Here is a 14,382-nt window from a genome sequence, read left to right on the forward strand (position 1 = left end):
AATGGGGAATTCTCTCTGATCAACATATTGCTGCTGAACTCAAATAGTCCACACTAATTTTTGGCACATTAAAATTCACTCATTAAATATATCCATAAATATTATAAATATATATAATACATAAATAAAAATATATAAATAAAGATTAAACATGCCTTCACCAATGTAGCCTCATAAATATTATTTGAAAAGTATTGGATTATTTCTGATTATACATTTTATTAAATATTCTTGGCATTTTGCACAATTATTGTTTCCTTGTTGTAACCATACTCATATTATTCTTTGCTCTATATTTGCAACCACTAATTGGCTTACTATTTGAAACACTATTTCAGTTAGTGAAAAGCATTACCTTTTAAAGATACATAGAAAGTGTATACTTTTATTTTAAAAACACACTAAACTTTCCTTAAAAGATAAAAGGCAAATATGAACACAGAAAATACAGTGAGGTTGCATTTTATTTCTGGAAAGTTTAATTTAAGGGTGTACTTAGGAATTATTTCAAATTGATTAAACTATTAGTATTATTTTGCTATTAATAAAATGTGGGCAAAAAGCATGCACATACCACTGAGAACCACAAGGACCATCTCGGACTTCTCCTGACTGATAGATCTTTCCATTTGATTCACAGGGACATTTAGCCTTTAATACACATCTCCCTTTTTCTCCAATATCGTCCAATAGGTAACCTGGAATAAATATATTGTATTAATCTCAGAATTATATAAACATCAGTAAATTCTCAAGCAGTGAATTGTGAAATCACTCTTGAGCTAGTTGTTTTTTTTTAATAAATTTTTTAAGTGTATATTTGTTTTTAAGACAGGGAGAGATGGAGCATGAGTGGAGGAGGGGTGGAGAGAGGGAAACACAGAATCCGAGGCAGGCTCCGGGCTCTGAGCCATCAGCACAGAGCTCAGTGCAAGACTCAGGTCTCAAACCCACAACTGTGGGATTATGATCTGAACCTAAGTCTGACGCTTAACTGACTGAGCCACCCAGGTGCTCCTGAACTAGTTCCTTCAAGTGTAAACATCCACTTGAAATGGTAAGTTCCATTTAAGCAATTACTCCAGTTTGAGAACTGGCAAGAGTATAATTTACTGAGCCATAGAGTATTTCTACTGAGCCCAATATAAGACTAGAGGATGATCTGTGGAGCACCATGGCCCTTAGGTACCATAGACATAGACATACACATTAACTTTGTAAGTCTCTCTCTTGCCCTCTTCTGCAGTTTGCTAGAAGGATGGATTATGAATAGATGATTTCATTAAATATCTAGTTAGAAATAAGACCCACCAGCTTTCTCCTCTAAGGTTTTGATGGTTTCCTGTCTCACATTCAGGTCCTTTATCCATTTTGAGTTTATTTTTGTGAATGGTGTGAGAAAGTGGTCTAGTTTCAACCTTCTGCATGTTGCTGTCCAGTTCTCCCAGCACCATTTGTTAAAGAGACTGTCTTTTTTCCATTGGATGTTCTTTCCTGCTTTGTCAAAGATGAGTTGGCCATACGCTTGTGGGTCTAGTTCTGGGGTTTCTATTCTATTCCATTGGTCTATGTGTCTGTTTTTATGCCAATACCATGCTGTCTTGATGATGACAGCTTTGTAGTAGAGGCTAAAGTCTGGGATTGTGATGCCTCCTGCTTTGGTCTTCTTCTTCAAAATTACTTTGGCTATTCGGGGTCTTTTGTGGTTCCATATGAATTTTAGGATTGCTTGTTCTAGTTTCGAGAAGAATGCTGGTACAATTTTGATTGGGATTGCATTGAATGTGTAGATAGCTTTGGGTAGTATTGACATTTTGACAATATTTATTCTTCCAATCCATGAGCAGGGAATGACCTCTCTGACCTCAGCCGTAGCAATCTCTTACTCAACACATCCCCAAAGGCAAGGGAATTAAAAGCAAAAGTGAATTACTGGGACCTTATGAAGATAAAAAGCCTCTGCACAGCAAAGGAAACAACCAACAAAACTAAAAGGCAACCAACGGAATGGGAAAAGATATTTGCAAATGACATATCAGAAAAAGGGCTAGTATCCAAAATCTATAAAGAGCTCACCAAACTCCACACCCGAAAAACAAATAACCCAGTGAAGAAATGGGCAGAGAACATGAATAGACACTTCTCTAAAGAAGACATCCAGATGGCCAACAGGCACATGAAAAGATGTTCAACGTCGCTCCTCATCAGGGAAATACAAATCAAAACCACACTCAGATATCACCTCACGCCAGTCAGAGTGGCCAAAATGAAGAAATCAGGAGACTGTAGATGCTGGAGAGGATGTGGAGAAACGGGAACCCTCTTGCACTGTTGGTGGGAATGCAAATTGGTGCAGCTGCTCTGGAAAGCAGTGTGGAGGTTCCTCAGAAAATTAAAAATAGACCGACCCTATGACCCAGAAATAGCACTGCTAGGAATTTACCCAAGGGATACAGGAGTACTGATGCATAGGGGCACTTGTACCCCAATGTTTATAGCAGCACTCTCAACAATAGCCAAATTATGGAAAGAGCCTAAATGTCCATCAACTGATGAATGGATAAAGAAATTGTGGTTTATATACACAATGGAATACTACGTGGCAATGAGAAAGAATGAAATATGGCCTTTTGTAGCAACGTGGATGGAACTAGAGAGTGTGATGCTAAGTGAAATAAGCCATACAGAGAAAGACAGATACCATATGTGTTCACTCTTATGTGGATCCTGAGAAACGTAACAGAAACCCATGGGGGAGGGGAAGAAAAAAAAAAAGGTTATAGTGGGAGAGAGCCAAAGCATAAGAGACTGTTAAAAACTGAGAACAAACTGAGGGTTGATGGGGGGTGGGAGGGAGGGCAGGGTGAGTGATGGGTATTGAGGAGGGCACCTTTTGGGATGAGCACTGGGTATTGTATGGAAACCAATTTGACAGTAAATTTCATATATTAAATAAATAAATATAAATTTTAAATAAATAAATAAATAAATAAAACTTTGTATTATTAAAAAAAAAAGAAAGAAAGAAATAAGACCCACCATACTAGAAGCACTGTTTTCAGTTGTTTCAGTGTAAATACTCTCATAGGGTGTATTACCTTCTGGGCAGGTGCAGCCACTCACACATTCACTGTCTTGAAAAGGAACCACATTAGAACAAGTTGCAGGGTTTGAGGGACCACATTCTTTGTAGATATGTTTTTCTGGGCATCTAGGTTTTTCTAGAGAAATACAGATATAGGTATACATGGAAATTAGAGGGAAATGAATGTGATAAATAGATAATACTTTAATGGAGATCTTTTCAAATGAGCTTCTTTGAGTCTAATGTTCAAGATATGAGTCAGTCTTTAAAAATATTCAGCACAACTAAATTTTGCCAATTTTTCATGCATTATTTTATGATACAATATTTAATCTGGAGAAAAAATAAAAAAGCAAAGACAAAAATTAGGAGGAAATTTACTTATATATATCATTGCATCTTACTTTGGAATTGATATTCTACTCATATTTTAACTTCTAAGGATTTAGCTAAACATAGGTTGAAAGTATATTTATATTTGTGTGAAACTCATCTCTATGTTTTATTAATTTTTTGAAAGGAAATCATAGTACTAATCAATATACTTTTGATAACTTTTCCACTTACTATTTTCAATTTTTACAGAATTTCTCATTTTTCCCAGTAACTTTTACTAATTGTAAAGACTATAAATTTCCTAACTGAGATCTTAACACAAAGCAGTGCAACTTACGGCAAGTCACTTCACCAATACAGGTCTCAGTTTCCTCACAAGTACCTGTGAGAGATAGGACTCTAACATCTCTAAGATCCCTTTCAGGGCTTACAGTCATTTGAAAAGATTACTTTGAAATATAGCTCAATTTTAAAGTGCTATAGACACTTTCTGGCTTGGAATCTGCAATACAATTTAAAACCTACCGCAAACCACATCAGAATCATCTCGCCAGGATACGTAGGGGCCGGGACCATCTGAGGCACAGAGGCGGGACAATTCTGTGTAAGTGTCACACGTAGAATTTTTGTCTCTATTTTGGCAGTACTCATCAATGCAGATCATTCTGTAGTCATTGGATAAAGTGGTGACCTTTCTACATTTCTCAAAGTAAGTTCCAATAATTTTGTCACAGTGCTACAAAATAAAGCATGAAGTTTTATTGAAACATTAAAAAATGGACAATCAAATAAACATTTAGGAAAAGATAAATTCAGATATGTTTGATTCTGCATGATAACCTGTAGCTTTGGCAGGAAGAGTTGTTGACTGCTGGTTGAAATGGAGAGTATTTAAAGTATTATACTCGGTACAGTGACTCCTAAAAGAACACTTCACTTCTGGCATTTTGGATTGTTGTACAACAGCTTCAAAAATTGTTGTACCTACACTCAACCAGAACTTCTCTAAAGGTGACATGAAGTTTACAACTTGAGAAAACGGAAGGGTGAGAAAAAATAAAGATTGTTGATGCCAGAGAGTGGGATGGTAAATGACTGACACCACAATAGACAGAAGGGACATTGGCCCTTTATCTATTAATCTTCTTATATTTGATGAGCAACCATGGCAGTAAAATAGAGTGAATGTGTGCTTTCTTAGTGGGGGCCATGTGAGTTGGCTCCAGAGACAACATATTTGTTCTCATGTTGGTTAAGAAAGTAAACACATATATTATTGAACCCAAAAATATTTAAATGTCTACATTTTTTAACTACCACATAGCTGTTTTCTATCTTAACATGTTTGTAACAGAGAAATATAAAAACCACTGTTAAGCAAATGTATAATTTGTACCAATTAAGCCTAAGACAACTGATAACATTCTCCAGGTTAGGTATAAGATTAAGTGAAATAAAATCTTCAAGGATTGATTTTCATTTATTATTTTTGTATAGTTTTATCACTAAATTACAGGTTCCTTTAGAGTAAAAAATAGAACTTTGCATCCTCTTGACTTACCACAATATCTTGCATGTAGCAGGTCTTTAATAAATATGCATTAGCTTTGTAATGTGTATTTATTTTGAGAGACATAGAGACAGCATGAGTGGGGAAGGGGCAGAGAGAAGGAAAGTGAGAATCCCAAGCAGGCTCTGCACTGTCAGCACAGGGCCCAATGCACAGCTCAATCTCATGAACCATGAGATCATGACCTGAGCTAAAACCAAGCATTAGAGGCTTAACCGAATGAGCCACCCAGGAGCCCCTGCATTAGCTTTAATATAAATTTATATAATCACTGAACTGACATTTTTGAGCAACCAGGAATAAGTTCTTATACATTGTGCAACTACCACAACAGATAAAACATAAGTCTTGTCCCATCATAGAATGCATAATCTTACAGGGAACATAAAAACATGGGAAATTTTTGTGGATGGTATCTTATCATAAGTAGTAAGGAGTAGCATAGGGTAACAGAGGAAAAAGAGAAGGCAATTCTAACTGAAAACCAAAGAGGGTTTCACAAGAAAGACAGCAGATGATACAGAATGTCATGGCTTAATTTGCTTTGCTAGAAGGTAACAAGATGGTTAGAAATGCAACATCCATTGTCGAGAAAACAAAAAGTCTCTTCTATCCATTCTATCCATACATCTTGATCTGGAAAATTTTGTTCTAGATTGAAACAGGAATATGTGAACATTTATTCAGTCATAAAATAAATGCAACCTATCCTAAAGGACCTGAATGTGAGACAGGAAACCATCAAAACCCTAGAGGAGAAAGCAGGAAAAGACCTCTCTGACCTCAGCCGTAGCAATCTCTTACTTGACACATCCCCAAAGGCAAGGGAATTAAGAGCAAAAATGAACTACTGGGACCTTATCAAGATAAAAATCTTCTGCACAGCAAAGGAAACAACCAACAAAACTAAAAGGCAACCAATGGAATGGGAAAAGATATTTGCAAATGACATATCGGACAAAGTGCTAGTATCCAAAATCTATAAAGAGCTCACCAAACTCCACACCTGAAAAACAAATAACCCAGTGAAGAAATGGGCAGAGAACATGAATAGACACTTCTCTAAAGAAGACATCTGGATGGCCAACAGGCACATGAAAAGATGCTCAACATCGCTCCTCATCAGGGAAATACAAATCAAAACCACACTCAGATATCACCTCACGCCAGTCAGAGTGGCCAAAATGAACAAATCAGGAGACTGTAGATGCTGGAGAGGAGGTGGAGAAATGGGAACCCTCTTGCACTGTTGGTGGGGATGTAAATTGGTGCAGCCACTCTGGAAAACAGTGTGGAGGTTCCTCAAAAAATTAAAAATAGACCTACCCTATGACCCAGCAATAGCACTGCTAGGAATTTACCCAAGGGATACAGGAGTACTGATGCATAGGGGCACTTGTACCCCAATGTTTATAGCAGCACTCTCAACAATAGCCAAATTATGGAAAGAGCCTAAATGTCCATCAACTGATGAATGGATAAAGAAATTGTGGTTTATATACACAATGGAATACTACGTGGCAATGAGAAAGAATGAAATATGGCCTTTTGTAGCAACGTGGATGGAACTAGAGAGTGTGATGCTAAGTGAAATAAGCCATACAGAGAAAGACAGATACCATATGTTTTCACTCTTATGTGGATCCTGAGAAACTTAACAGAAACCCATGGGGGAGGGGAAGGAAAAAAAAAAAAAAGAGGTTAGAGTGGAAGAGAGCCAAAGCATAAGAGACTCGTAAAAACTGAGAACAAACTGAGGGTTGATGGGGGGTGGGAGATGAATATTGAGGAGGGCACCTTTTGGGATGAGCACTGGGTGTTGTATGGAAACCAATTTGACAATAAACTTCATATATTGAAAAAAAACAAAAAACAAAAAACAAAAATAAACATTAAAAAATTAAAAAAATAAATGAAAGGTAATAAATGAATACTACAAAGAAGAAAATATTAAAAAATAATGCAACCTATCCTAAACAACAATAACACAACAACAACAGGGGACACCCGGGTTGCTCTGCCATTTAAATGTCTGACTCTTGATTTCAGCTCAGGTCATGATCTCGCATTTGTGAAATGGAGTCCTATGTCCTCTAGCTTCACACTGAGTGTGGAGCCTACTTAAGATTCTCTCTCCCTCTCCTTCTGTCTGCCCCCTCACATACGTGCACACATGTGTGCACATGTGCTCTCTCAATAAATAGATGATAGATAGATAGATAGATAGATAGATAGATAGATAGACGGATGCAACCTATCAAATTCAATGTGACAGAACTACAAAAGTGCAGAAAATTCAGAGAGGGCTATTTTCAAGTATTGTAGTCAAAATAATTACATATAACTCTTTCAAAAAGAAAGCAAAGTATACAAAGTATGACAATTCAGATTGGCTATCTGGGGCAAAAGTAAGGGAGAACAGAAAGTAGTTTTTAGGGACACAGGACATGGATTTCCACAGCATAAGAGCCCATCAATATCCATCAGCAGACTTAATGGAGAGGTGAAGCATGTCAGTTTACAGACAAACTAAAACTCTGTGCAAAAAAATCAGAATTTTACACTAATATATAGTAAATATCATAATGTTTTAGGAAAAAACTTATTTTAGCATCTACAGCTAAACTAAAGCTGAGAAATAGACTATAAGGACATTAGAGAAAAAGTAGTTGCACAATTCCAAGAATAAGGCATGAATGCTTAGAAGAGGATGTTGGGTATCTAAATTGAAACAAAGGGAAATAGTGCTGAAATTTGCTGCTAGGTGAAATATAAATCTCTTACCTGCACGCCATCTTCACAAACATCATAGGTTTTACTAACAGCTTTGGGACAATCACCAGGAATTTTACTATTGGCAATGTGTTCATTGATATCATCTCCTGAAAATGAAAACAAGGCTTAGTTCAAGAGATTCATTATGTACATATACATTATTTTCAAGCTAAATATAGCTAAGTTGACAACATAAATTTTGTTTTATTTTAATGATTTCTTATTCTTTATACAAATGCAAATTTCTGTTAGATTTATCCAAATGTGAGTAATTATTTTCTAATTTTCTTTCAGGAAGAAATTTTCTTAGACCTAATGCATTGAAATCTTACCTGGAGTGCTGTTGAAGTTACCACAGAGACCACAAGTTGGATATTTCTTGTGAAGAGTAAGCTTTTAAAAAAAATTACATGTACATGTTTATAAAATATTGAAAATACCTCAAAATGTAATTTAACCAAACCAAAGGACAGTGTCTATTCATTTTCAATTCTATCTAAGCTGGTTACTTAGGAAGTACTATAGGACGTTTTTTAAATGACCAGGATCTAGAAGTTGGAAATTTCCTGACTCCATCTCTTACTATGTGTCTTTGGGTAGATAATTTAACTTTTATTAGCCTGAATTTCCTGAGTTCTATCACCTATAAAATAAGATTAATAACAGTATGTACTTCAATGTATTTTAAATATTAAATAAGATAATGCTTAGCACGTGAATAATATATAGAGATTTCTCAGTAAACGTTAGCTCTTATTTTCCTTATAATGTATTCTTTTCGTAACTGAAAGCAAAGAACAAAAGGCCCAAGAATGTAAGAAAATCAGAGACAGACTTACTGAGAGTTTGTTATTTTTGTCCCACATTAAAGACATGATTCCTCTGCGGCTATTCAGGACATTATGTTCTCCATATTTTTTAATGTGTATCAATTTATTGTTATATGGCATCTGTACACTGAAAAGTTTAAAGCACAAGTACACATAAGGGTAAGAATAGTATATGTTTTTCTAATAATTCATGTTCTATATTTAGTATCTCAAATATAATACTGGCTAGTAAATATTGCAGCTTTGTTTTTCCTACCATTTCAGAAGAGACACAATGGCTTTGTTTTTCCAATTTTTGAAAGACTTTTAAAGAACAATGAATAAATCTTTGGGGCTTTGGAGAAATTAAAAAGAAGAAACTGGTGCAGTGTAAGGAATAAATGATCAAATAATTTGAAATGTTCACAAGGAGAATATCATGTCTCAACTTCTTATCCTGAAAACTATTCAAATATTACACCCTTCCAAATATGAATTGCTACTTCTAAAAACAATGACCTAAATTTAATCTATTGAAAAATCTCATATTTTTAACAACAAACATACAAATGAAAATTGAAATACTCTATTAACAGATGTGTTGAATATGCATGTTGTTCCAAATCTAAGTACTCAAAATAGTGAAACAACAAAACTAGTTGTTTGTCCCCACCATGTTATAGGAATAAATATAGTATCTTACAATTCTACATATAACAAAATCTTCTGTCAGACTCCTGTCCAATAGTTTAATATAATGAATGTGAGCACCAAAATAGGAAAAGAGTATCGTCTTTTCCTAGTCAATCTCTTCTCTTTTTGCTCAGGTTACTGTAAATCTTTTTAATGTTCATTTACTTTTGAGAGAGATAGAGAGACCAAGCGTGAGCAGGGGTAGTGCAGAGAGAGAGTGAGACATAGCATCGGAAGCAGGCTCCAGGCTCTGAGCTGTCAGCACAGAGCCTGATACAGGGCTTGAACCTCGGAACCAGGAGATCATGACCTGAGCTGAAGGCAGATGCCTAGCCACCTGAGCCACCCAGGCACCCCTCTTTTTGCTCAGGATAGTTTAAGTCATTCTATAGTATTTTTCCATAACACTGTGGCATTTACCTTTCTTCATTAACTAGGATGATATCACCAAAAATAGAGACGTCATTAGTGTCGATTTTAACTATTATTTTTTCAATATCACTATTATTGTTTCTTTTGATCTCAATATTGAAATCTTCTCCGGATTCCATGCAATGACGGCAGAAGGTGTATGCGCATGACGAGTCAAAGGAAAAGATGCGGCCATTGAAAGCTTTATATGCTCCTTTGCCCCAAGTAGAAGCTTCGCCTACAAAATATTTAGAGTAGAATATTCATGGTTCTGTGTTTTTTTTAAGTGTTTGTGTACCAAGATAAAACATTACTGAAAGTTTCTGTTCTTCCCAGCCACTACCTTAAATAAGTACTTTTCTTTCTCACACAGAGCAAAAACACACTAAAAGTAGTGCCTGAATCCTTGGGAATACACAAAGGTTGCTGTTCTGTCTCAAACAAAACATGAATAAAAATATCTTGTTTCCTATGGGAAAGGGAAATTGTCTCTACTGTGGGGAGGTATATATGATCGGAGTTGTGGTCTGTTTGCCTGTTTATTTTGCTTTTTGTAGAAATAGTCTTTCTAATGTTACACGAGTTGGTTACCATATATCAATTAAGTATAAAGAATATTGTTTTTCTATGTACATGTATATGTGCATATGTATGTATGTTATATACGTTCATGTATATGTGTTATGTGCATATGTGTATATATGTATCTTTGAGGAAAATAGTATGAATGTGAGTCATTCAGACATAAAATGATAAAATGGATAGGTGACCGGCAAATGTTTACAACTAGTTTCAAAATATTGGTTAGGTACTGGCTGGCTTGGACATAAAAATATGGGTAGAAATCAAAGTCCTTTTTACTTACCAATAATTGTATTTGTTTCTGAGTATTTCGGAGTTGCTTCTGGAATGTGGGATCCTTTTTCTATTTAACATAATGCATAGATTATTTAAACTTAAAAACATTACATTGATTCTAAATATACAGAATATTTGGGTTTCTACGTAGGAATTTAGAAGCTGATATTGAAGGCCATCAGTGGGTTTCTTTATCCTGATCATACAATTTGATTTTGTGAGAACTGTGATTTGCCAGTCATGTACATGATGATCTCTGAATTGTACCATATTTTTGGTACAATTAGCCATAGTATTTTCAGAAATCATTATGAGCTTATTCATTCTGAGTCATGTACAATTACTAACATATGCTGTATCCCTTACAGAACTATATTTTCAACTTCATAAACAGAACTTTGCTAGCATACTTTCATTGGGAGTCACTAGCTAAACATGCCCAAGGTAGATTTTACTAAATCAGTCTACTGTGTAATACTAATAATTCAATTATCTATATATGAAGAGAACTTCATTCTACTGATCAAAGGGGAAAATTCATATACCTTGAAACCTTCCCCTGATTATTTTTAATGCATTGACCCTTGTATGTAACCAAGTAAATTTATATGAAATCTTAGAGCAGTTAAGCAAGCAGAATAGAAAAGCAACAACAACACAAATGAATATTTTGATAGAACTATAAAATATTTTTCACGTGTTATTTATTGTGTATCTTGAGGCCACTTGCCTTTACTACAGTTGTCTTTTCTTTTTTTTTTTTTTTTTTTAAATTTTTTTTTCAACGTTTTTTATTTATTTTTGGGACAGAGAGAGACAGAGCATGAACGGGGGAGGGGCAGAGAGAGAGGGAGACACAGAATCGGAAACAGGCTCCAGGCTCCGAGCCATCAGCCCAGAGCCTGACGCGGGGCTCGAACTCACGGACCGCGAGATCGTGACCTGGCTGAAGTCGGACGCTTAACCGAATGCGCCACCCAGGCGCCCCTACAGTTGTCTTTTCTTAGGTAATATAATATAACATAATATCTTTATAAATTATTTTTAAAGCCATTTAAAAATAGTGTATCTAAAATGACAAAGGAGAAGTTGTATTATGCTTTATTTAGGTTCCCTTAAAGTATAATTTAATCTACCTTATTAATGAAATTATTTAAAATATGCAGTCGGTGATCTAAACTTTAGTACTCAAAGAGAAGCATTTAGAAGCTCAATTCAACATGGAAAATACATAATAATATCATGTCCTAGTAAATCAATAATCCACAGAACACTTAAATTTCAGAATTATGTATATATGTATAAACACACAGATACATACACATACATCATATATATGCATTGTTAAGCACTGGAAGTCATAAGTCAAACTACCTGGTGTAGAGAGTGGTGCAGAGGTACTGTGGTCGGCTGGGCTTGTGACACCTATTTTAATACGAAATAGTTAGTCTGTATATACATAATACTTGGTAAAATATGAAAAAAAAAGTTTTTAAAATCTAATGGATAAACCATGGATCCAAGTTCAGCAATACTAATGCTAGCAGATTTAGAACAATGTGAAGCTGTATATATATGTATATATATATATATGTATATATATATATATATACATATATACATATATGTACATATATATATGTGTATATATATATATGTGTGTGTGTGTATATATATATATATATATATATATATATAATCAACTTAACAACCTGTGGGAGTAACAAAATTAAATGTCTTGCCACCAAATGAAATGATCAAATTAACTTACTCCAGATCAATTGTCTTAAAATGTGTTTAGGAAAAGAGAAAGGTTTGCATAAACAGGGTCCAGGGTCTCCTATCCCAGTTTCAGTCACACTCCCACTTTGAATTGCTTTACATTTGGAAAATCTAGCTACCATTTTAAGATGTCAACTGAACAAAGGATTCTGCACTCACAGAAACTGGAAGTCTGAAAACAACTGATCTAGTTGAACTGAGAGTTCATCTCAACATGTCTAATGTTAAGACAATAATGCCAACAGATCCAGAACTTGCCACTTCAAAGCCACTAGATTTACTGCTATTAGATACACTACCGGAAAGAACACTAGTTAAAACAAGTCTGTCTCATTTGAAACACATGAAAGCAGTCAAAAGTTGGTATCCAAACAGCAGAGAAGTCTCAGATTGGTAACCACTCCACAACAGAAAGAGGAGAGACAACTATTTCTTAATACATTTTTCAGGAACACATCCTAAACTGGAATACCTGAGCTAATGGCAGCAGATCTAGGGGTTAAAAATTCAGTGTCTCTTAAACCATTTTACTAACTGGTTTTAAACAAGGTCAATGGCAATAAATAATCAGTGATCTCAAATTTCTCAGTTCCACTGAAGTGTTGACCTCAAAACTGATGTCCAAAGATTAAGAACAATCCAAAAGTGAATTATTATTTCTTTATTACCAAGCCTTTTCTGAACAGATTCATTGATAGTCAATCCTGACTGAGGTCAGCCATTACCACACTAAGTATATCTCTTGCTAACTAGACTTTACCTTTTAAGAACATATCAATCCCAAAGTTGATTTCTAAGTATGAATCCTGAATATCTTTCAGATCACTTAAGTCATTAGAAGTGAATCTACTGCCCACAGTTCTGAGATCACTTAGTCTAGTGGCACCCAAGACTTTCCAATAGAAGAATCAAAATAGTCCGCATATCACAATAAATACTACCACAAATTCTTAGACTGTTCACTCTAATGCTTCCATTAAGAAGAAATATTAAATTTTGAGATTTTCAAAAAGGATGGAATTTGTTTAGTCTTATCAGAAATAAACTTGCAAAATAATTTAAAGTCCAGATCCAGAGCACAAAGATCAAACCCAACAAATCACCTCTTCACATATGTGACTCCAAATCAATTTTGCATAAAGGCAACAAAAACAACTCCACATAAATATAATCATAGCCACAAAATTCATTCCACGCTCTACAAAAAATATTAAATGATTTTTTTCCTGATCACGTCTAAATACAGTTTATCATTTCAGGATTTTGTCTTGCTTTTTATATCATTATTGATGTTTATGATTTTCATTGTTATTTTATAACATATGTTAGAATCCTGACCCTCTAAACGCCAGACATAAATCCCAATTCTCGGCCATGGGAACCAGACCCAATAACATCCTTTCCAGTATCACAGGTACCTGTGCCACTAACGCCAGTTTCACCAAATTCATTTGGTCCAGAAGTACCAACACCAAGTCCAGCTGCACCCTTCCTTCCTCCACCACTTCCAGAACCAGAAGACCAAGTATTTTCTCCTAATGGAAAATCAATTAATTGATTAAAAGTGTGATTAAAAGAAATGAAGAAGGAAGAAACTAATTTGTATTTCTTGGGAACAGAGTCCAGGTGAAGATACCTGTGCCACTGACATCAGATCCAGGACTCAAGTATCCAGCCCCCACGATTCCACTGCCACTCTCTCCATTCCTACCAATTCCACTGATTCCAAATCCCTGCTGATCAGATGACCCCAAATTGAATCCTGAGTCTTCAGAGATACCACCAGAATATTCATCCCCATTTCTTGCATTTGAGTCACCTGCTGAATACAAAATGATGGTCATGAGAATTATTTTTTATGCATACCATGATTCAGAATTTTTCTCTGCACAGAAATTAACCATAAATACCTAGAGCCCTGGAACTATAGCCTCCAGTACCTCCTACTCTATTTCCATCCAAGTCTGTACCACCATGGCCATTGGATTTGAACCAGAATCTCCAAAACGAAATTGAGTTTCACCTTTCCTTTCTCCATTTTCAAAATTAGACAACCAAGTCCT

At 35.2% G+C, this 14,382-nt stretch overlaps 1 protein-coding gene across 1 annotated transcript in view; it reads right to left on the bottom strand.

Annotated features, from left to right (window-relative positions):
• The window catches only part of MUC19 (mucin 19, oligomeric), a 108,571-nt gene extending 94,396 nt beyond the window's left edge, over positions 1 to 14,175 (bottom strand). Inside the window, exons 1-11 of the mRNA XM_058682238.1 lie at positions 13,956 to 14,175; positions 13,738 to 13,854; positions 11,912 to 11,962; positions 10,545 to 10,604; positions 9,689 to 9,917; positions 8,606 to 8,723; positions 8,099 to 8,159; positions 7,776 to 7,873; positions 3,947 to 4,157; positions 3,099 to 3,221; positions 575 to 698 (exon numbers count right to left, since the gene is read on the bottom strand). Of these exons, the coding sequence (XP_058538221.1) occupies positions 575 to 698; positions 3,099 to 3,221; positions 3,947 to 4,157; positions 7,776 to 7,873; positions 8,099 to 8,159; positions 8,606 to 8,723; positions 9,689 to 9,917; positions 10,545 to 10,604; positions 11,912 to 11,962; positions 13,738 to 13,854; positions 13,956 to 14,163 (1,400 nt within the window). The 5' untranslated portion in view covers positions 14,164 to 14,175. The remainder of the gene's footprint in view (positions 1 to 574; positions 699 to 3,098; positions 3,222 to 3,946; positions 4,158 to 7,775; positions 7,874 to 8,098; positions 8,160 to 8,605; positions 8,724 to 9,688; positions 9,918 to 10,544; positions 10,605 to 11,911; positions 11,963 to 13,737; positions 13,855 to 13,955) is intronic.
• Between the last annotated feature and the right edge of the window lie 207 nt (positions 14,176 to 14,382).

The sequence above is a fragment of the Neofelis nebulosa genome, chromosome 8 (assembly GCF_028018385.1).
Source record: "Neofelis nebulosa isolate mNeoNeb1 chromosome 8, mNeoNeb1.pri, whole genome shotgun sequence".
Classification (NCBI taxonomy): Eukaryota; Metazoa; Chordata; class Mammalia; order Carnivora; family Felidae; genus Neofelis; species Neofelis nebulosa.